This window comes from Drosophila arizonae, chromosome 5 (genome assembly GCF_054131065.1).
Source record: "Drosophila arizonae isolate 15081-1271.41 chromosome 5, UAZ_ARI_1.0, whole genome shotgun sequence".
NCBI classification, from domain to species: domain Eukaryota; kingdom Metazoa; phylum Arthropoda; class Insecta; order Diptera; family Drosophilidae; genus Drosophila; species Drosophila arizonae.
This window is the reverse complement of record NC_142925.1, coordinates 25,252,962-25,276,342: the sequence shown is the minus strand read 5'-3', so window position 1 is coordinate 25,276,342 and position 23,381 is coordinate 25,252,962. Positions and strand designations below refer to the sequence as shown.

The following is a 23,381-nucleotide window of genomic DNA, read 5'->3' as shown; positions in this document are numbered from 1 at the left end:
GATATATGTGGATGACGCCAAAGCGCGTTATGCAAAGCGATTGTATTTGGGTTATTCTGGAAGTGCTGGGCATATATTATGGCTAATTAGAGGATTGACTTGAGATTGGCTTCAAGTTCGTAAATCCTTGAAATAGAACTGTGGTCTTAATGGGAAAATTGAGAAGTCTTTTGGACTGATCAATCGATCTGGTTGCGCAAACTTCCTCCGGGCAGCATCGGCGACAATTGATTTGTGTGTTTCAATTGATTGCTTAACATATTTATTTATTTATATATTTTGTTAAGCAAATTCATAAATTATTACTTTTGGCGCATAATAAAATTTCATTAGCGAACGTCGCCGACGGCGCGTTGGCGTTGTGTTTGTGGCGCGCGCAGACGGCGCCAGGTTCGAATCGTTGTTGTTGCTGTGGGGACTGTGCGCCTCCGCCTCGCTTTTCGGCCTTTGTTTTGGGCAGATCTGTCAACTGTTGCTTCGTAGAGTGTGCAGACGATGGTGGAGAGCGAGGCCTAATAAATCTTGATAACAACGGCAACGGCATCTATTTTGATGGCTTGGATTGGATTGGCCTGGCCACTCGTCGCACTTGCGCTCAATTTGCATATCGGTGACTCGAAAAAAAAGCTTAAGCATTCACACACACACACGCACAATTTTGTTTCTCTCGTTGGGTAATTAATTTTGGACAAGCCATAAATCTTGTATACTTTGCATATATTATTATTAATATTACATATTTCTCTATGAGTTATCCGGCGTGTCAACATTCCAGCAAATCGTACGTATCAAGAGTTTTCCCTCGCTCTACAGCTCGAACGCCCACGCGCCCCGAAGTCGTGGCCTTTTCGCTTTTTTTGCTTTTTTGTTTTCTTTATGACAGCCGCTCGGATTGAGGTCATAGATGGAGATTAACACATTGTCACATTGTTGGAGATTCTTATCAATTGTTACACGATTTTCGTATTATGCTCATGCGCTGCCCATTTCTGAAACGAAATTCCATGGGGTCGCTCTTCACTTTTGCCAGATGACCCCACGACTCGGATGTGATCTGATGTCAGCTTAAAAGCACCAAAATAAATCAACGAAATTTTTATTTAAAATGGACAAGTTTTCTTCTTTAAGGCAGCTGCTGGGCAAGTAGGTGAAGGACCGTCGATGGCTCAAGTAGAAGAAATAGAACAAAGTGTCTGCATTGACGATGACTTCAAGATGACTTGGAAAAGTGAGAATGCTCAACTGAAGAAAATCTATTTATCTAACAGAATAAATATAAACAAATTAAATCAATGAATCGAGTCGAATAGAACATGCTCTGTCTGTCTGCCTGACTGCATTCGAAATGTAATTTAGCTTCAAATGGTTTATGTTTTAAATATTTAGTTAATTGGATCGTCTATTGTATTTCAAGACCTACAGCCACCAAACTTGGTATGTGAATTCTCTTTAAGTATAAATAATATATAGAAGACAGAAACACATTGATCTTTGGCATGTGAATTCTCCTCGAATATAATTGTATTGGAATATCTTGAGCTTAGGTATGTGAATTATCCTTGATTCTAAATTAGGTATAGAGTATTAGATTATAGGAATATATTGATACTCACTTCTTACTCATCGTATGCTCACTCAAGGTAAACAAACCTGTGCTAGTCGCCTTCTCCTCTACGAATTCCAATTCGTAAATCTTCGCTCGTGCAACCCCAATCAGATTTTATTTCCTATCAAGGAATGCTGCCCAGCCCGTGCGAAATGAATACGGCAGGTTTGTATTGTACTACATGTGTTTCATATTTATTTTGAATTCGTATCGTTTCATCGTCATTCGCAAATTGCTCATTATAATTACTATTATGGTTATGATTGGGCTGCAGCGCCGCATTGTTATCATTGCGATTATCGTTAACAACATTAATATTAGCATCATAATAATTAATATTAGGTTGTTGCTGCTGCTGCTGCTGTGCCTCTTCCTGTTGTTGCTGCTGCTGCTGCAATTCTAGAGCCGTAAAGTAGTTCTCTGCTCGCGGGCTGTCATTGCTGTTGCTGTCGTTGTTGCTATGGCTATCGTCGCTTATATTATGCTCAACAATATGATTGCGATTGGGCGCAACAACAGTTGCTGCTGCAACAGTTGGTGCAGCTGCGCTGCTGCCGCTGCCGCTGCTGCTGCCGCTGCTGCTGCTGCTGTCAATTCGATCGTTTATCAACTGCTTAAGATTATTGTCAATGGTATCATTGAATTTGAATTGAAGAACGCCCCCCTCACTACGGCTATGGCTACTGCTATGGCTACGGCTATGGCTATGGCTATGGCTATGGCTATGGCTATTTGGACTATAGAACTTAGTGCTAATCTCTAAACTACTAGAATCAGTCGTGCTACTTTTAGTATTCATATTATAATGCTCGTTTCTGTACAAGTAGTTGTAGTTTTTTGGCAAGGCAGGTATTGCATTATTAACATTAGGGCTATTACTATTTAAATTTAGTTCTACGTTTAGTTTATGTTTCAGTATTAAGTTTAAGTTGCTATTAACATAGGCTTTTGAGTATTCATTTTGTTGTTGTTGCTGTTGCTGCTGCACACCCTGTGTCTGTTGCTGCTGTTGCTGCTGCTGCTGCTGCTGCTGGGAAGACGTCTCCACCAGCTGCATGTCCATGTCAGCTGCATTGCTGCCAGCGCTAGCCGCTGCTGCTGCTGCTGCGCGTTTTCGGCGGCCGCGCTTCCGACGACTCGCCGCCAGCATGGCGAACAGGTTGAGCGCCGAAGGCGCCAGCGAAGCAGTCGCTGTGAGCGCTGTTGAGGCCGCAGTCGCTGTGTAGGAGGAGGATGAGGAGGACGAGGCCGTGGGCAAGGGCAACTGTTGCTTGCGCTGCTCACGCTGCTGCTGCTGCTCGAGCTGCTGCTGCTGCTGCCGTCGCTGCATGCGCCGGCGTCGTCGACGCTCCAACAGCGTTGCATTGTTGTGATGATGACGCACCATCAGGTTCTTCGGCTGTGGCTTGACCATGGCGCCGACGGCTTTTTGTTGCTGCCGCTGCCGTTGCCGCTGCCTGTGCATCTGCTGCTGGCGCTGGCGATGCTGCAGGCGTCGCTGGTGTTGCTGGTTGCGTTTGATGATCTTCTGCTCGCGCAGCGCATCCTCATTCGCTTTGTTGTTGTTGTTGTTGTGGGACTTACGACTATGCTTGTTGTTGTAATTACTATTGCTATTGTTTTTGTTATTGTTGTTGTTGTGGTTAGAAGAACTATCGCTATTAATACTTGTGTTTGCTCTTGTTGTTGTTGTTGCTGTTGCTGTTGCTGGCTGCATGCGATGCAGTGGCTTGCCACGTGCGCGTTTCGTTACAGCCACTGGTCTCGGCGTTGTTGTTGTTGTTGTTGTTGTTGTTGTTGTTGTTGTTGTTGTCGTCGTCGTTGTCGTCGTCGTTGTTGTGGACGATGTTGTTGCCACCTTGCTTCGCCAATTGGCCAGCTTACTGTGAAAATCTTCAGCCTTCACGCGATTGAAGAGGAAGCGGGCGCGTCGATTGAAACTCTGCATTCCCTTAGGCCCAATCGGACGAAAGTTCGATTTGATGCCCACGCGCAGCACCGGGTTGTAGGCATTTGTATACTGATAATATCCCCGTTCCATTGACTCTCTGAAGTGGCAATCGTTTGTGGCGTTTCTCTGAGAAGAGGCAAGCAAATTATGAAGAAGAAAGTTATAAATGAAGCCAAGTAAGTGGGCAGCTGCATTGAATATGCAGCAGAAAAGAACAAGTTACTCCTAGATCAAAAAATATTTCATAAATTATTCTCCATTTTTGGTTTATTGTTTTATTTTTATTTTTTTACTTTTTCATTAATAAAAGATTTATATTATTACAAAAAATTGATTATGATTTTATATCGAAAACTCTATTTATAAATATTTTACCAAATCCATAAAATATTTAATAAATTAATTTAAAAATATCTACTTTTATTTATTTCTTAAGATATTGATATTATATCGGAAGATTTATAATTATTTCATATCGAAAATTCTTCGGTATCTTGTCTAAACAAATGGAAATCCCACTGCTTACCTTTCCAACAAGTTTGCCTTGGGCAAAGCATAAATAGTAGTCCACATCCTTGGCATAGATGGTGATTTTGAAATCCTCGCTGAGTACATCGCCAACACTGTTCATTGTTAGGGATTCTGCAATGGGCATTATCGAGAGAAGGAATCAATTTTAATTAATTATAAACAAACAAAGTTTTCTCTCTCTGCTAGTTAAGTAAATATTTAATGCTAGTTGAGCCAGCTTATGTGAGTGGAAGGGGCGATCGGGGGTGGGGGATAGCAATCCACACAAACACACACACACACACACACACATATATACACTTCACTGGCCAGATAACCCAATTAAAATTGAAAGGTTTTCGATAAAGTTATGAAAGGTTTGATTAGGCTGCCTGGGGGCAGCGGCGCTACTAACGATAGAAACAGAGTCAAACATTTAATGAAATTAAGTGAGCGTAGATTTGACAGCGGCCCTCTGCCTGCACTGCAGAGAGTCGGAGCTCTACGCCCCGACCTCACACCATTCTCAGTCGTATAATCGTCAATTACCGAGCTGAACTGAGCTCTTATCAAGCTGCGCCAATCATGAGGCCCACGATAATTTGTGAGAGCCTCGTTGAGCGCCCAGAAAGGTTCTGCCTATGACCCTGGTTTTTGGTTTGGCAGATGAATAACCCTGAAACCCATTCAGCATCTATCTTCACACGTCGATTGAGTCGGACCTTCGCGCTAGCAATGCATCAGAGAGGTAAGCTTGAATCGATCAATTAGCTAAGCTCTTTCGGCCTGAGTCCAAGTATTCCCTTCAAATCAACCGAAGCACAAGAACAACAACAGCAATGCGTAGCACTTGCTCCTACAATTCTATATGAGATAAGATAAAATACCAAACTGACAAAATTTTTCGTTTAATTTATACCGAGACTGACGCCCAAGCACCTCTCTAGTGTATCTATCTCACTCTCACTCGCGCACTCTGCCTCTCTCTCCCTCGCTCTTTTGCTTGACCATCCACTCTGGCGAATTTCACGTGCGAAGAATTCCAGACTATTATTTATGCGACCTGAACTTTGTACTGCTCAAGTGGCTAGCGATTGCTGAGGTGCGTGACGCAATCTAAAGAAATTTCACAATGCTCGTCGAAAGCGGTCGAAATCGATATGATCTGTTCAAGTTATTCGGTTACTACTGTACTATATATGTATATGATACATCTCAATGTTTCATCAGGTATAGTTGTACTATATACTGAGTCGTTAACTTCTCACGCTTATTGCTTGGGACTGCTGGGGCTGTCGCTCTCGCGTAGATATCAAGCCATTTGTGAATGCGGAGCTCTGCTCCTGAACTTCACCCACTGAGGCGGCCTGATCGTGGGGCAAATAAAAAACAACAAGAAGAAAATTAGTGGGAGGAAGGGGGCTGGCTCCAGAGGTAAGAGTGCCGCATGAATTCAAATAAATTGCAAGAAGAAGAGGCAGACAATGAAGACGAAAAAGCAGAAGGCGGCGGCTGTCTTGAAACCGCAATCGTAGCGCCCATGGCGGACCACATAACATCAATCAAATATTAAATTACCAATAATTTAATTAAGCCCGCAATATGCACAGACAGCGCCAGAGTTCAAAATAAATGCCAATTCAATTTAAAAGCCACTCGAGCAGCTCTCGCGATACGCGCGCGCGCCCCCCTCAAACAATGGGAATCGATGGGCGCCGAAACAAACCATAAATCATAGATATATACACAATATATATGTTTATCACATGCAGAGAGTGCGAGAGTGATATCAGCTATAGCTGTACTTACGTGCCAGCGATATATCCTCGGCCGTTACCCAGCCGTGCGCATTGATATGCAGCGCCCGATTGTTGTCGGTCTTCAGGGTTAGAATGTATTCCGTTTTCTTTGCACATGTTGTAGATACAAGAGCCAGCATTACCTGCAAGGGAAAAGAGTTGCGAATAGAGTATATGGTGTATGGTATATGGTATATGGCACATGGCTATATGCCATATAGAACAGCATAAGCCCCAAAAACTGCAGCCTTAATCCCGCCCATAAATTTCAATTAAATACGCTCAACTTTTAATGTGGACCCGGCCAAGAGCAACTGCACCTGAGTCGGAGCCGGAGCCGGCAACTGTGCACACCTGTGCCACAAAATGCCTTTGCCATTAAAGCAGCTCTCGGCAAATTGCCTTTTTTCGCATGGGACATCAGCTAATCCTGCACATTGTAGCCCCAACTCTGCTGAGGGTCGCGAATGAGTGTGCTCGAATCGAGGTTGGAGTGTGAGAACCACAGCCTCAAGGAGTGAAGCCTCTGCACATTCAACAGCTACTCAACGGTCAACACTCGATATGAATTCTTGATCGTGTCATTGCTTTTCATTCAGTCTATTCCAAATGCAAATATATTTTCAATTATATATATAAATATATGTAGAGCTGAATTCTGATATAATTGATGTGCAATCGGAGTCAGGCAGCAGCAAGGCATCTGATGGGTCCGTCAAATATGAAAAGCTCTGTATACCCATCATGTGCATCATCATCATTAAGTTCGCTCGAGATATATGTGAGCATCTGCAGACCAACCCAAAGAGGAAATTAAAGTTCATATCAACAGATAATCGAAAGTAAAAAGCAAAGCATCAATCAAATCAAAGTTACGCAAGCGACGCGACGCTTCAATCAAGCATTTAGCTGCTGTTGCCAACTGCCTTGCTTTGGCCGACACGTGTCTGGGCCATGTCTGCCTGGCACTGGCATGTTTCATAAATGTATTTATTTATTTATTTTTTCACATTGCCCAACTCTTAAAGCATTTGCATAAGCGACTCCTGTGCGAGGGAGGAAGTACGTTGCGAAAAGCCGTTGAGTTCGCAATTTGCATGGAACCCAAAAAAAGAAAAATATGCGCCGTCAGCAAAACAAGCTGTACTACAAAATGAATATGTAAAATTGATATGTTCTAGTATGGCAAGAGAAGCAGAAGGAGAAAGAAAGAGAGAGAGATAGTGCTGAGCAGAGAGAGAGAGAGAGAGAGAGAGAAAGAACGATAGGGAGGGGGGGCTTGCCACACGGCACTATAGCTCCGATTGCAAGCTAATAATGACAGTTATTTTTGTCGAATGGCTAAAAATATGTGCGTGTATCTAAATCGGGGGCTTACTGGAAGACTTAGGCACATAAGTGATTGCAAACAATTAGCGGAAAACAGAAAACAATGTGTGAATGCGCACTGCGCAACGCGAAACAAATTGACCCAACTCTAAGGAGCCCCCTCTAAAATCGACGCCCCTGGCAAATGCCACTTGGCACTTGACGAAATTCGTGAACTTTACTTCTCAGCTGCTCGTCAGATGTTTCATCATACTTCAAGTTGACACCAAATCAAACAGTGTCAGTTTATTTCTCCTATGCCCCTCTGCTCCGCCCCTCATGGAGGCCTTCTGTTTGTACTACTCATAAAAACCGAATTGTTTGGTTTAGCTTTCGGAGTTTTCAAACTGTTTTTGTGCTGACTGCCTTAATGATGTGCGACCTTTTCCATAGTTCAATGACGTTTTGGCGTGCGTGTGCGTGTGTAATAATAATAATAATTATTATTTTTTTATTTTATTACTATGTTGCTTGGCTCAAGTGGCTGTGCAACAGCGCCCAGCCAGACCCTGAGCAGATCCGAGCAGACGTAGCCACTCCAATGTACACACCACGGGCTGACCGGCTCAGATATCAGAGACCCCCCTACTCCCCTGCTGCCCTGCTGCCCTGCCGCCCTGCCGCCCCACCACTGACGCCGCACCCTTGCTCCACACTCCACTTCACTTGATTACACACTCGATCTTGTTATAATAATCAAACGGAAAGAAATACTACACACATATTGATACATATATATAAATATGAGTTTTTTTACGATAATTATTTCGAGTGCTGAAAAACAATTGTCATAACAAATTTTATTATCTTCTTCATTTCTCGTTTTCGTTTTCGTTTTCATTTTTTGCTTTTAAAAACTCGATAGATCTACCAGATATATATAGTTAACAGTCTGTTAACAGTCTGTCAATACACTGTCAAAAAAAAGCCCCAAAGCTATTTTCTAATTTTTTCCATTTGAATATTCATAATTATTAGAAACATTTTTACACCGTATCGTATCGTAAATCAATCGTCGCAATCTGATCTTTAATAAAATAATACGTACACGCCCATTATCAAGTGAGTCGGAGATAAAGTGCGAATGTGCGAAGCTATTTGGTATTTAATTAAGTACAAGCACAATGGGAAACTATTGGGGAATTCAGTCACGCTATGAGATACCCTTTCAACTAAGTTGAGCTATCTCGCAGACAATGTACGACCTCAGTTTAACAGAGAATGCTGATGTGCCGTTAATCGGGCAATACTGTTATGTAAACTGTTATACATAATGCTATTTCAGTAGCTTTACTTACCATCAGTATAAAAATAATTCTGACATTGAGCAGCATGAACTGTAGTAACCTGTAATACACAGAGAAACAGATGATGAATATCATTTAGAGAGGATAACATGCGACTTACGATATCTACTAAAAATAAAGTGTTATATGCCAAAAGGAATTAGCATAAATCATACAGATTATTAATGATTATTATTTGTTTTATTGATTTGTTTTGTTTTCTGTTGTTGTTTTCATCTCGACGAGTACAACTTCCGTCTCGGGGCTGGGATGGGATGGGGAAGCTGAAAACAGCAATTAAGTCATTTCATTTGATTGCCTGATCGTGAGCTCTTTAAACAAAAGCGTCAATATTAGTGAAGGCTCAAAAGATGAACTACTAGCTTTGAGTAGAGTACACGAGTAGTATTCATTTGAGTAGCATTCATAAGTAGTATTCATGAATACAAGTACTGCTCTGGCTCAATGTCAATGGTTATGGAAAAAGCCAAGAAAACGTTTCAGATTTTGTTTTCTTTTTTGTTCATTTCTGTTTTTGTTTTTGTCGTGCCTATCGATTGGATCATATATGGTATGGTATATATACCATACTTATATTTTTAGTGCATATATTTTGTTTCAGGCGTCGCTGACTAATCCCCTTTAGCGGCAGCAGCGGTAGAAGCAGAGGCAAAAGGTCATTGATTTCAGCTTAGAGAGCTGCCCAGAGCCAAAGAGCCATAGCTCGAGAGGGTAGTTTCTTTAGACGAAGGTCCCTTGTCCTCGGCTCTTGGGCTTGTTCTTATTCTTGTTCATTTTTGTATTATTTGCCTCTTTTACTTTTTGCTGCCGCTGCCTCTGCCTCTGCTGCTGCTGCTGCCGCTGTCGCTGCTGCTTTTGAAAAGTGAAAATCGCGCACAAGCCACAATGGAAACAAAACCGACTTGAAAGTGCACGAGAAATCAATAGAAGGGACCATCGAATAACCTGAGTGAGCTACAAGCCACAGACCAAAGCCAAGTCCCGGCCAGAGGCAAGAGGCAAGAGGCCAATGCCATGTGCAAATTACTGAGCCCAATTCCGAAGGCGCTTTGCGCTCACAGTAGGCAGTCCCCAAATAAACTATATAGAGTATGTATATATATGTGCACGTCTGTATGTATGTGTAGCTCGGCATTTGGTTGTACGCGTGACTCTTGTGCGATTTTTATCATCATTTTTCAATTTCACAGCAGACAATAAAAAAGTTCAATTCAAATAAACCAAGCAAATGCCATCGCATCGCCAATATCTGCTCAAACATTCTCGCATCGATGAGGCTGTTTTGGTGTTCTGGTTCCAGGTCTTGATTCGCAAAGCCAAGAAGCAATTAAACGAGTTCTGTTTATCAATTATGTTCGTTTATTCTTTTTTTATACCCTGAACCCATTTTCAATGGGAAATCAGGGTATAATGGTTTTGTTGAAATGTATGTAACAGGGAGAAGGAGGCGTGGCAGACCCCACAAAGTATATATATTCTTGATCAGGGTGACGAGCTGAGTTGATTTGGCCCTGTCCGTCTGTCTGTCCGTCTGTCCGTCTGTCCGTATGTATGAACGCGTCGATTTCAGAAGATATAAGAGCTAGAGACTTCAAATTTTTTTTAAAATGTCCGTAATTACAGCGCGCATATCAAGTTTATCATTAAAATTCGATAACTCATCCCGATCTTTTTTTATCGATAAAAAAACTTATCGAAAACCAGTTATAAAATTATATCTTCTACACCTTTATTGCTAGAGTCTCCAAATTTTTAATGTATGCTTACATGCAATTTTTACAATTTCGGTTTTTGTTAAAATTTACCCCCCACCCTTAAATTCACCCCCTCACCCTCACTTTTGTAAAAAGCGTATTTCAAATACTAGAGACTTGTGCTTTGGCAACTACATGCATATCCATGTTATAATCATAATCTGAAAGTTTCATGAAGATCGTACGTCCATAAAAAAAGTTATTAAACAATTAAGTTCTCGTAGTAAGCGCACACTGCAGCCCATGCGTGTTTATGCGTGGGTGCTTGTGTGTGTATGTGTTTGTGTATGTGTGTGTATGTGTTTGTGTATGTGTGTGTGTATTTGTTTGTGTATGTATGCGTGTGTGTGTATGTATGCCTGTGTGTGCGTACGTGCCTGTGTGTGTGTGTGTGCGTGTTTCTTGTGTAAGCTGAAAGACGCGAAAAATTATTGAAATATCTATTGCTCCAAGGGTTCAGGGGATCTCGTAGTCGAGCAGTCTCGACTAGAGCTTTCTTACTTGTTTTTCTTGTGCATTTTTTTTTTTTTTTTTTTTTTTTTTGTATTGTTTTATTTTATTTTTGCCTTGGTTTAGTTTTTGTTTAGCTTGCATTCGACACAATTTTGATTTAGCCAGCTCACATTTCAATGAACTGCTGCTGACGAAGGAAATTCAATAATGAGCGATATACAAAACGAACTTGGCTTTGATTCTAAATTTTGTAAATCTAATATGATGAGTATAGTCTATACCTAATATAATAATTGACGAGACTTGAAATATATTTCAATGGAAATCCTGATTCATGTTGATCTGCTATAAGGAGCTTTACTTCGAGACTTTCAATTGAAGATTGTAAGCACAGCTCTTTTGTTTTTCTATCGAGCTAGCAAGACGTCGAGCCAACATCAGCTCATGTTCAGCTAACTGTTTAGCTTATCAACCCTAGCGCCGCAATTCCTGGCGAATTGAGACCGAAATGGAACCCCGAGGCCAGTTTCTAACACACAAAAGCTCAGTTAATGCCGACATGTGACCCGTAGCTGAGGCACAGTTGTTGTTGTTGTTGCTGTTGTTGTACTCTACGCATATTCTATTCTTCTCCTTCCTCTTCTTCGTCTACTTCATTGTTGACTGTCTCTACTATGCCACATTTCTCATGTATGTAACTTGATATTGGCTCCTTCTATGACCGTCTGTGCTTTACTTTTGTTTCCCCTTACAATGCGGCTCATAATTACCTTTTTGGTATGCAGACAGAAGCGCACTGCAGACGCCCAAATGAACTTGAGTAAAGTTTTTCGTACGCTTCGGATCTTCGGAGCCCTTTTCAGCTACCGTCAGCTCAACTCACAGATTGTGTCTGACGCAATAGACGACACGACGCGATGCGACGTTCCCAATGCCATGCGCCATGCATATTGAATAGTTTTTATTGCAGTCTGTATTTTCCTTTCTATTTGTTTGCCTATGAGAGGTGGAGGGGTCTTTCACTTGCGGTGCGAGCATATTTTAGCCATTTTATTGAAGCTGTTGCTGCAATTGAGGAATTCGGTTTTGGGCCAAGACGTGCCATGCACAGGACCACACAAAAAGCTGCTCAACAGCGACTTCCAGTCGACGCGATGCAACGAGCTTTCGCACAGGTAGGTCGCAGCTGAGGAGCAGCTTGTAGCTGGCGGGCAGGCCGAGATAAGCTTTTAAAAGCTCACCAATACAGATCCACTGCATTTGAAATCTAGATTCGAGTGAGTTAGTGTGGCACGTTCCTTAGAGCTGGGCATACTTGAGCGACGTACGTCAGAGGCTATCTAATCGTAGCACCAACTTATTGCCAGCCGTAATTAGTTCGCAAAATGTAAATCAAATATGACAGTGCCAAAAATGCCAAGAGTCAATTGTGCAGGCAGGCAAGGCGAAAGCAAAAGAGAACTGAAACAGATCGCCAGATTAAATACTAAGCGCAACTTGTCAACTCGCGCCACTTATTTCAAATCTGATTTAAATAGTTGCTTATTTAATTTTTTTTCTTGTTTCGTTTTTTTTGACTTTAGCTACGCTCGTCAAACGTCAAAATGCTGTTTACTTGTCGAAATTGAAATTGATTTGATTTTTTGCCCGTGATTTGCACGTTTTGCCCCTTTGGGTGTGAACTTGTTGCTTTTGGCTAATCGCCCCAGCCACGACAGCTCAGCGAACCAGTTACTGTGGCATGCAAAGAATTTGTGCTCGATTAGATTAGGCCACGAGTAGATGACCGACTGTGTTGTGGGTCAAGATCCGTGATAAGCGTGCTGGCTATCAACTGTGATAAGGCCTGTGAGGACTATTTGCCAGGACTACTCTGCATGAGTAGTCAGAGTAGACTGTCTGACTGTCTGATTGCTGCCACGTGCTGTCTCTAGCTCTCTCTCTCTCTCTCTATCTTTCTCTCTCTCTATCTTTCTGTCTGTTCAGCTGTCTCATCAATCATGAAATCGCTTAATAACAATTACAGTAGCAACATCGTTTTCCTCTGTTCCCTCTGCCACGAGTTTTTTTTATACCCTGAACCCATTTTCAATGGGAAATCAGGGTATAATGGTTTTGTTGAAATGTATGTAACAGGGAGAAGGAGGCGTGGCAGACCCCACAAAGTATATATATTCTTGATCAGGGTGACGAGCTGAGTTGATTTGGCCCTGTCCGTCTGTCTGTCCGTCTGTCCGTCTGTCCGTCTGTCCGTCCGTCCGTCTGTCCGTCTGTCCGTCTGTCCGTATGTATGAACGCGTCGATTTCAGAAGATATAAGAGCTAGAGACTTCAAATTTTTTTTAAAATGTCCGTAATTACAGCGCGCATATCAAGTTTATCATTAAAAATCGATAACTCATCCCGATCATTTTTTATCGATAAAAAACCTTATCGAAAACCAGTTATAAAATTATATCTTCTACACCTTTATTGCTAGAGTCTCCAAATTTTTAATGTATGCTTATATGCAATTTATACAATTTCGGTTTTTGTTAAAATTTACCCCCCACCCTTAAATTCACCCCTCACCCTCACTTTTGTAAAAAGCGTATTTCAAATACTAGAGACTTGTGCTTTGGCAATTACATGCATATCCATGTTATAATCATAATTTGAAAGTTTTATGAAGATCGTATGTCCACAAAAAAAGTTATTAAGCAATTAAGTTGTCATAGTAAGCGCTCACTGCCACCCATGCGTGCTTGTGTGTGTATATGTATGTAATTGTTTGTGCATGTGTGTGTGTGTGTGTGTATGTGTGTGTATGTATGCCTGTGTGTGCGTGCGTGCGTGCGTGTGTGTGTGTGTGTGTGTGCGTGTTTCTTGTGTATGCTGAAAGACGCGAAAAATTTATGAAATATCTATTGCTCCAAGGGTTCAGGGGATCTCGTAGTCGAGTAGTCTCGACTACAGCTTTTTTACTTGTTTTTTTTTTTTTTTGTGGCCAAGTGTGAAATTTCCTGCTGTCAATTGTGCGTATAACGATGACGATGATGGTCACCCTAATGCAATGATACCCCCGCTGCAGCAGAGCCTCCTACCCCTGCTATATGCTTTTTGCCATACTGCACTTAATGCAATTTTCGCTTACTTTTCTTTTAGGGGTTGCTGCTGCCACGTAACTTTATGTTATTTAATGCCCTTGCAACATCCACCTTGCGCTTTTTTAGTCCTCCTCAGTCAACCCCAACCCAGATCCTGTTACCTATGTCCTGCTTCACCCTCTGCCCCTGTCCCTACCCCTGACCTGCCTCTGCCCTCTGCCATTGCAACTCTTGCCTTGTTCTTGTTCCTGGTTGTTGCTTGTTCCCTTCCATGTTGCTGTTGTTGCTGCGGCTGCTGCTGTTGCTGTTGCTGTTGTTGCTGCTGTGTATGTTAGGGGCGTGCGCTTTAATGAAGTTCCAAAGGGAAACATTTTTCTGGGTTTACTGACTTTGACAGTTGGCAGCTTGTGGATTTTTTGTATGCTCTTTGTTCTTTTGCCTATGCAGGAGGCGGACGGGCGGGCGAGCAAGTCGTGTGTGTTATATGAAAATATTTATACAATTTCCATGTAGCTGGGAAGACTCTATTAAAAATGTTGGAAAACTAAAAGTTGAAGAAAAACCCATAGACTTGTATAGGTCTTTAATTTAGTCGAAAATAAACTGTGCCTTAGCTATCATTTAATTATCGGCATAAGCCCGTAGTTCACGACGCCCTTATTTTAGATTTCATTTTGTATTCATTCTAACCTCAAATAAATATAAAATATACACCAATTTATCAATTTTATTTTTCTAATGGTTTCTATTATAACTTTTGTGCAAACAACTATTTAAAGTCTCTCAATTTGATTGATGTTCTGAATCCATTATTTCTTTTAAGTTAGCATACTTTTTGCATAACTTCTAGAACAGACTCGAACGCTCCCTTATTATCGAGATTTTTCGATTATTCATATGCATCGGACTTGAACTTGCAGGAACAACAACGCCCCACATATAGAATCGCAATTCAAGTTGCCTACAAACAACAACAAACAACAACAACAGTCGAGTCAGAAGTTCAGTGTACTGCAGAGATAAGCTAATGCTGTTGCTCGTTGCAGAAGAGCATCTATGTATCTATCCATCAAGATGCGATAGATGCGGTGCTGATGGAGTAGGTGCTACAGGGAGTGTGGCTGATGGAGGATGGAAATTGGCTGTGCTTAAGCTGGTGTCGTGCCGGTACACAAATCTGGGCTCATTAGCGGTACCCCTTCTGGAATGTAGCTCGGTCTGTTGCTGCATAATTCTCAAATAGGCGTGAAAATAACACAGCGACAATTGCCGCTGGAGTGAGAGTGAGAGGGGTGAGAAGGAGAGAGCGAGAGCCAGAGCGAGAACGAGAGAGAGAGAGAGGGCTTGTGCAGTGCTTATATCTAATGCGATTTTCGAACAGGCGCGGGGTGTTGTGGAACAGCTGCTGGGCTGATAAGCCGCTTTTACTGTCGCACAATTTCGTTATTTTCCTGCGTTACTCTTCTCTCTTCTTCTTATTTTTGTTTTCAAGGAATGGAAATGGGGTGCGGGCTGTGGTGGCGAGCTGATAAGCCAAACAGCCAGAGGCTACTTAAGTGGCAGCAGCGTCCAAAATCAAACACAGTTTGTTGTGCTAGGCAGCGCAACTTTCCCAATCTGTCAATATTGGCCAGACAGCCAGTGCATGGGCGGCGCGAGGGGGCTCGGCTAGGTCGCAGGCGGTCGCAGATGGCGACAAGACCAAGGTAAACACACAGCACACAGCCCAGTGCATTGCATGGGCCCACAAAGTCGGCCCACTGTAAAGCGAATATGGCCTAACTGAGGCCCAGCGCGAAAGCGTGCGTGCTACCAAAATGCAGCTGATAGGGCAGGGGCAAATCAAGTGCAGCACTCACTAGTATTATATAAATTGATATGGCATATTAAGGAATTCAGCAATTAGGTAATCTATAGATAGGAAGTCGCAAAGAGCGCAGCGCTGCTTGCTGGAAATTCCTTTATATTTCTACGATATGTAATACAATTTTATTTGTAGTGAAACCAGTTGGCGGTTGGAGTAGGTCTTATGTAATTAGGCTACGGCCTAGGCTATGCATGTTTTATTTCATTTTGTGCAGCCTAAATTGTAAAGAACTGCCGCTAGCTGTAAAAGCTCGAAACTTTCCAATTTTCACTCGACAATTTTACCACTGATTTGGCTAGCGCTGGTTTGGTTTCGCAATGCGACTTGATCTTTTGATCGCTCTGCATGCGCGTGTGTGTGTGTGTGTGTGTGTGTGTGTGTGTGTGTGTGTGTGTGTGTGTATGTGTTAAGTGGGCGTGTTTGTTGTGTTTTACACAAGAGAAGAGACAACAAGAGTGCGCTGCGCATTGTAGGTCAGGTGCAGCGGCGATCAGCGCTTGGCCCTATGCAGCTGTCTAGATCTAGGGGAGTGAGTGGGATGGGATGGGAGGAGGGGTACGGGTGCGGCTGCGGGTTGAGTCTTAGCCCTCGACTTGGTAATTTGTAATGCAAATATTTGCATAAATTGTAAAATTTTACAACCACGTATTCGACTTTGCTATGATTTATCTGCCGCTGCGTGCGCTTGCCGTCTCTCTCCCTCTCCCTCTCGCTATTTCGCTCGCGCTCTGACGTTGCATTGCGGCAGCTGTCTTTGTCGCGCAGCTCAAATATGTCGATTGTTTTATAATAGCCGCACATAAAAGAATAAAAGAAAAAGAAAGCGCACCAAGAAAAAAAAAAAAAAAAAAAACAAAAAACAAAATATAAACAAAACGTAGTAAATCGTAAGACCCAAGCAGGCGATACTTGCTCTATAGCGAATCTGGCATAGACATACACTTACACTTGCACACATAAGTATGCACACAAATGTGTTTAAACATGTATTTAATAACGCCCAGTCTAAAGTTTCAGTTGGCAGTCGCCAAAGCAACAACGAAACAACAACAACACTCGAGGGCCGTGACTTTACTTCTTAACCAAAAATAAATACAAAAATTAATAACAATATACTATTTTTCGCTCAAAGCATTTTTGGCGCTTTTGCTATTGTTATTATTATTTATTTATTATTTATTTTGCTTTTTATTTTTATAGTTGTTGCTTGTAGTAAGCATTGTAGTATATGGCGTAAATATTGAACGTGTCGTCGATAAGATAAAAACAAAAACAAAAAACAAAAAACAAAAAAAAAAAAAAATAAACAGCTCGTCGCACTTCTCGTAGCGGCTATCTAGGCCCACAGCTAGCCGCTAGACTTACTTGTCTATAAGTCGACAACAATTCAATACCAATTCAAATCCAAATGATACAGAAATGCATACAAACGCTGCATAAATTCGATTGTCTCGAATTCGAACATGTTTCATCCACGAATCCAATTGACATCTCAACTTGTTCAATTGCAATTGCAGCCAAGTAATGGGCGCGTTTCGGGCGCGTTTAAAAACGCTCTGAGTCACATCTCGAATACGAGTCATCCGGTTCTATATGCTATATGCTATATCCGATATGCTGCCTCGTGAAACTTGACTTCTTGGCTACGCTTCGACTGCGTCACGGCTTTAGCTGATCCCTTCCTGCGCACGCCTCTGCCTCAGCCTTAACACGCGCCTCTTCCAGCATCCCATATCAGCAGCAGCATATATCCAAAAATAATATATATATATATACCGTACATTCTAGTGGTGTTGTATATGTGCTTTCGCTGAATCCCACTCGTGCCCCTCCAAGTCGCTGCAGCTTTTCGCCACCCGCGCGTAACCTAATTATAAAAACTTAAAGTGACATTTTTTCTCATTTTTATTGTTTTCTATTTTTTATTATTGTTTGTTTTGTTTTGCTTATTAAAGCGCGCCCGCCCGCTAAAGCCGAGCAGTGAGTGAGTGCGGTGTTTTTTTTTTAAGTGGATCGTCAAGTCGTGTGTGGAAAGTTGGCGACAGGTAGCTTTGCTCTGCGTGTAAGTTACGATTGAGCCCGTCAAATTCGAGGCACGACACGTCCCAGAGTCAAAGGCGAAGGGGCACCACAAAGCCTGTAACCCCCACAACCCTCAGCCCCATCCGATCGATGGGTAGTTGAACCAGCCCTGGAGCAGCACTGAGCACCTGTGCTACATCACAGCACTGCACGGCTGATCTTGCGTAATTGTTAGCAAACAGCGAGCGAGACAGAGCGAGTGAGAAAGAGAGCCACGATAGAGCTAAGCTATAAATAGCCAGAGCTACGATTACATTGCCTGAGCTTCGAGCTACGTATGTCTGAAGCAAGCTGCCTTTATGCGATGTGTAGCGCTAATATGAAATACATAACTTAAACGCGGATTGCAACTCCAGCTAGCTAAGCCGAGCTTAACGAGAACTTCATTTTTTAAATTGATTTTAGATACAGAATTCTATGCAAAGATGATAGCCGTTGAAATTTCCGAACTACGCCCGGAGCAACTGATCCGCCTGTTACAATTGACATCTTTAACTGCCTCGCCCACAGTAGGTGCAAATTTCTCAATTTTGTTGATTATTATATATATAATTTTTTTAATAAAATTTAATTAAATAAAGAAATTAAATTGAAAAAACATTAATTAATTTTAAAAAATAAATTTATATATAATATTATTATTATTATTATTAATTCTTTGTTTTAATATTTTTGTGTTATTTATTTTTATGCTTCGGCATCTCTATATAAAATATTTTCCAATATTATATTTATGTGGTTTTCTTTGGAATATAATTGCTTAACTATTTAATTTTATGTGTTTTTTAATGCATTTTCGACTTGTTTTCTCAAGTTACCCGCTCTTAAACATATAATATATACACATAGAATATATAATGTATATGCATATGTATGTTCGTCTCCTAAACACTTTGAATAATTAGCGCATTGGCAATCGTCACTTGGCACTATGGGATGTTAATGTTGTCACAATTGCAGTTGTCGTTGTTGTTGCTGTTGCTTAGCAAACCCTCGGCTTAGTTGCTGATGCGTTAAGGCCGAACACAAAATGCCGCACCCTTTAGAGCTTTTAGCTGATCGGCGCTTCATTAACTGACTAATTGACAAGCTGACAAGAGTTGACAAATTGACCAATTTGCCAATTGTCCCAATGAGCGATCTCTGACGCTGACTGTGGCTCTGGCTCTGGCTTGTCTGGCTAGTCACAGTTACTATGTTATAGACTGTTTCTGATAGAACGTGTTGGAATATTCCGCTGTTTATTGACTGCATTAATCAAAGCTGCAGAAATATGTGCCAAGTCATAAAAATATTTACGCTCTTCAGCTACCGTTTTGCTCCGTATCTAATAGATCGTAAATTTCAATAAATCCAAGTCCAACTGTTCGATTTCCCATGTGACTGGATGATGGAACGAAAGTTAGAATTTCCGGATTGGTTTTGTTTAATATATTATCCGAAGAGAGAGTGGTTCCTCTGAGAATTGTTCATAAATGAAATCTGTTAGTTTTATAGGCTTCTTTATGCGAAGTACTGAGAGCTCATTAAATTCTAAGCTCTTAACCACAAGTACATACACTCGTGCAAGAGATTAGAATTTCTACAGATTACCAGGGGTACTCCAAGAACCCGCAGATATCACCCAACATTTGCTGTGTGGGAAAATCGTGGTAGATAATACCGTTACCGAGATTCCTTGAGGAATACTTTCTTTAAAGATATATATCTAGCTACGTATTTCAAAGCTGAAAGAACTAGAGGAAAATCTTCTTCTCATTTGTAGAGCTTGGATTTATATTTCCTTTTTGCATGATCGATCTATCATCAAGTATCGGAATTTTGATTCCGATTTGCAATTTAGACATTTAGTGTCCTCGTGTTTATATCTTGAATTTTATGCTTCCTCATGAATTTGCCACCTCAGTTGATTGTTGATCCGCATGAGATTAAAGGGCCGTAAAAGCAGGCGGCGCTTATCAGAAAGAGTAAAAATAAATGAAACTGAAATACTTTGGTTTATTGTCTATCATTTTACAGCACTTCTATGTGTGTGTGTGTGTGTGAGTGCGTGTAGGTGTGTTTGTGTTTTATCTCTGTGCTTTTCCGTTTAATTAATAAACGAATTAGACTCGCGCCTCCAAACTTAAATGCCGAAAAACCCTGAAGCGCCCATCACATACATGCAATAAAAAGAGGCATGGCTATATGAAACACTTGGAATTGGGGCTGAGAAGATGAGGGGGACTCATATGTATGTTCTGGGTAATTCAAAAAATTCTGAAAATTCTCTAAATTTGTTTGATTAATTGACACGTTTTCGGTGCGTTTTTTATCGCTAGCGACTGGCTGGCTAGCGATTGCCGTTGGCCGTTGGCCGTTGGCCGCTGCTGTTGCCGTTGTTGCTGTTGCTGCAATTGATTTATGGCTCAGGTAAATGTCCTGAGATCAGGACACGCCACAGCCGAAGCTGGCGACCCTTTGCAGCAAAGTTCTTTTTACTTTTCAGTATTTTTGAAAAGGGGTTGTGCTCACACTCACACGCACACTCACACGCACCACACTCACTTACGGAGAGTGTGTTTGTGTGCGAGAAAGACAGAGAAAGGGAGAGCGGGAGAGCGGGAGAGGAGAGGCGAGGTTTTTATCCTGGCATTTCGCATGTGTTGGTGCAATAACAAGTTATGAATCGCAATTATTGCCACGTTTGCTGGTTTCGTTTTTTATTTTTTATTTTGCATTTCTCATTTCTTGTTTGAAACATATAATTGTGCTTTTTATATGTGTTGTGTTTGAAAACTGTTTTTAAGTGAAATGTGTGTGTGAAACGGATATATTTACATGTACAAATATTGCCAAAGGGACTCCACACATGCTCACACACACACACATACACACACAGGTATGACCTGGTGCCCGCGTGCTTTTTAGCTTCCTTTGATATGCGAAATGGCATTGGATTCTCAGTTGTGGGTTTTGAGCCTCTGCTGCTTCTGATTCTGATTCTAGGCTTGGGTTTAGGTCCTATGGCGTGTTTCGTTATGACAAAGCCAACAAAATCTTTCATACAAATTATTTTTATTTATAATTTGTTTATTATTATTCAAAATGTAAATTTCTCTTTTTTCCAATCGAAACCCACTGTTGTAGTATTTCCAAAACCTTTTTTTATATTTGAGGTTTCTCAATTTGAAACGTTTACCGTTCCTCTGTGACCACTTTAAGTTGGCTTTTCATAAATATATTTATAGTTACTTAGACTTATAAACAAATTTGTTTTTAATTTTAGACCAGACCCAGGCATTTCAGGGTATTAAAATTTTCCCAAAATTATGCATTATATTGTATCATAAATAGGCGCAACACGTTTTATAAGGCTTTCGCTGGAATTAATTCGAATTTCGATTTTATTTTTGATTCCACAGTTATCAGTGCGCCTATATACTATATATAGAAAATCCTATAAATATATATTTATATATATGACTTAATTATATTTAAGTGCGATCGTAATCGTCTCCATTGTACAAGTGTAGGAGGCGTGGCATGATTGCAAGAGTGTAGGTGTGTGCGTGTGTGTACTTACATTGTATATTTCTGGCCGCATTGTAGCCCCCAAATTTAAGGGTATAAATTATAATCCAACATGGGTTTGTGCGTATTGCCCTCTGGAAGCGACTGAGCGACGAGTTGAAGTTACGGCGTATCACAAATCCAAGCGGAAATCAAAAGTGCAAATGCATGTGATGTAGGTGTGTAGGGAGCACACATTTATATAAGTATATACATATATATGAGCATATATAAATATATAGTATATCTGTGTGTATGCTTAATTACACTGCATGCGAATTGTGCCGCGTTAACATAAAAAATTACACAGCGAAAAAAATGCAACAAAAGCCGAAATCAAATTTGTTTTGTTTTGTTTTGTTTTTCTTTCCCTTAATTTTACAGCACTTTTGATATTGTTGTTCTTGTTGTTGTTGCTGTTGTCGTTGTTGTATATTATTAAACAAAAAATGTTATCTTTTATATTTTGTATATTCAATATATTATATATATAAATAATTTTATATACGTATTTATGTATTTATATTTATTTATGTGTGTATTGCACTTTGTTTGAATTTTTATTCGATTCGTATTTTGCACAATCAATCATGAAATTTTTTATAAAATTAATTTCTTTTTGGCACTGGGGCAATTTTTTAGTGTAGTAGAACTGGTTGCGCTTTCAAATAATATAATAATATTTAATTTATTGTGTAAGTCGATTTTTAAAACAAAATCAGTTAATGGGCTTTTCTCAGGCACTTTTCACTTTCATTTTCATGCACAAATTTTAAATGAAACTACTTTCATTTTCTTCACGGCATTTCAAAATATTTCATGTGAATTTTGTTTTTATTTGTATTTTCAAATTTTTCTTACGTCCGGCTTTTATTTCGAATTCAATTTAACGCATTTGTTGTGTTTCGGTTTGGTTCTCTCTGCTCATTTGTTATTCTTGTGTTTTTTCTTTTTTGTTAGCTTGTTATCCGCTGTGTTCGCGTCAGCGATCTTGAACCGACGAAAGGCACACACAAACTCAGATACAGCTACAACTGTGCGGCCGCTGTGGCTATCCATTGGCTGTTAGGTCGGCAGAGCGCTGTTAACTAATCGCAGCTGTCTGTTAATGCTAACTCAAAATGGCAGCGCACATGTCGCACTGTTAACAGACTCAGTCAGAGGACTATCACTCAACCGCGCACATGTCGCAGCGGCTCGATGTTGTGACTGATAGCAGACGCTGTTAATGAGAGCCAGTTCGAGAATGGCTGGAGGCCAGTCGAAAAGCCAACGCAAAACTCAAAACACATGCCAATTTGTACTATTAACAATTAGTCAAGGAAACAGCTACCTTTTAACTAGTTTTTAGTTCAAAACAAGCCCAGCACAATCACAATGATCGCATTGAGCAAGGTCCACTGGACTCACTCCCTATTCTCACAGTCTCTTTTTCGGCAGATCTGTACGAGTCAGCAGTCTAATCGATAAGGTCTTTCCACGAGCTATTCGACTGTTGAAATCTTGAGAACCTCCACAGTTCATTGCAATTTGTCGAGGCAGATAACCGAAGCTCGTGCCAAACTGCTCAGCAGCTGTCAACGGGTCTCACATCAGAGCAGCAGCATCCGAGCAGTCTGTCAATTTCTTATTATCGCGGAGGTAAAGTACTCACGGAAATGCCGAGTTCTTTGCTTTGAACTTTGAACGCCTATCTCAGTTTCCAATTAAGTCTAAGCAGATATCGTATTCGTTCGACGTGTATGTCCGTCCGTGAACGTGATGCGTCGATAGACAGGCAAGCAAATCAGTTCAATTAAAAAACAAAAGCATCTGACATCCATGAAATATTTTCGATAATAGTTAGTTAGGTTCTGTCAATTCGGTAGCTACGTTTATCAAAAAGACTAGAATTTTTCTGTTTTTTTCTTTTTTTCAGTTCTCTATTTCCCTTTTAAGGTATTTTGTTTACACAAAACTGTGTCAAATGTCGCTGACTCATAATTGGGCATGATATCGGATGCGAATTCCGTGAATACATTTACCAAGATGTTTGATTACAACGAAT

General features: G+C 40.9%; 1 protein-coding gene across 1 annotated transcript; it reads right to left on the bottom strand.

Annotated features, from left to right (window-relative positions):
* Positions 1 to 1,715: 1,715 nt before the first annotated feature.
* On the bottom strand, positions 1,716 to 22,369 carry pyr (pyramus). The gene is made up of 5 exons (XM_089469677.1): positions 21,348 to 22,369; positions 8,533 to 8,581; positions 5,877 to 6,009; positions 4,084 to 4,199; positions 1,716 to 3,683 (listed from the first exon to the last, which is right to left on the bottom strand). Coding segments are annotated over exons 1-5 (2,253 nt in total). The 5' UTR covers positions 21,350 to 22,369; the 3' UTR covers positions 1,716 to 1,730.
* Between the last annotated feature and the right edge of the window lie 1,012 nt (positions 22,370 to 23,381).

Bases quoted from the DNA above. Each gene is read 5' to 3' on its own strand.
- pyr (XM_089469677.1), bottom strand. The intron at 6,010-8,532 runs GTAAGTAAAGCT...TTTCCCTTGCAG, and splicing joins GAATTATTTTTATACTGATG to GTAATGCTGGCTCTTGTATC. The intron at 3,684-4,083 runs GTAAGCAGTGGG...GCCTCTTCTCAG, and splicing joins AAGGCAAACTTGTTGGAAAG to AGAAACGCCACAAACGATTG.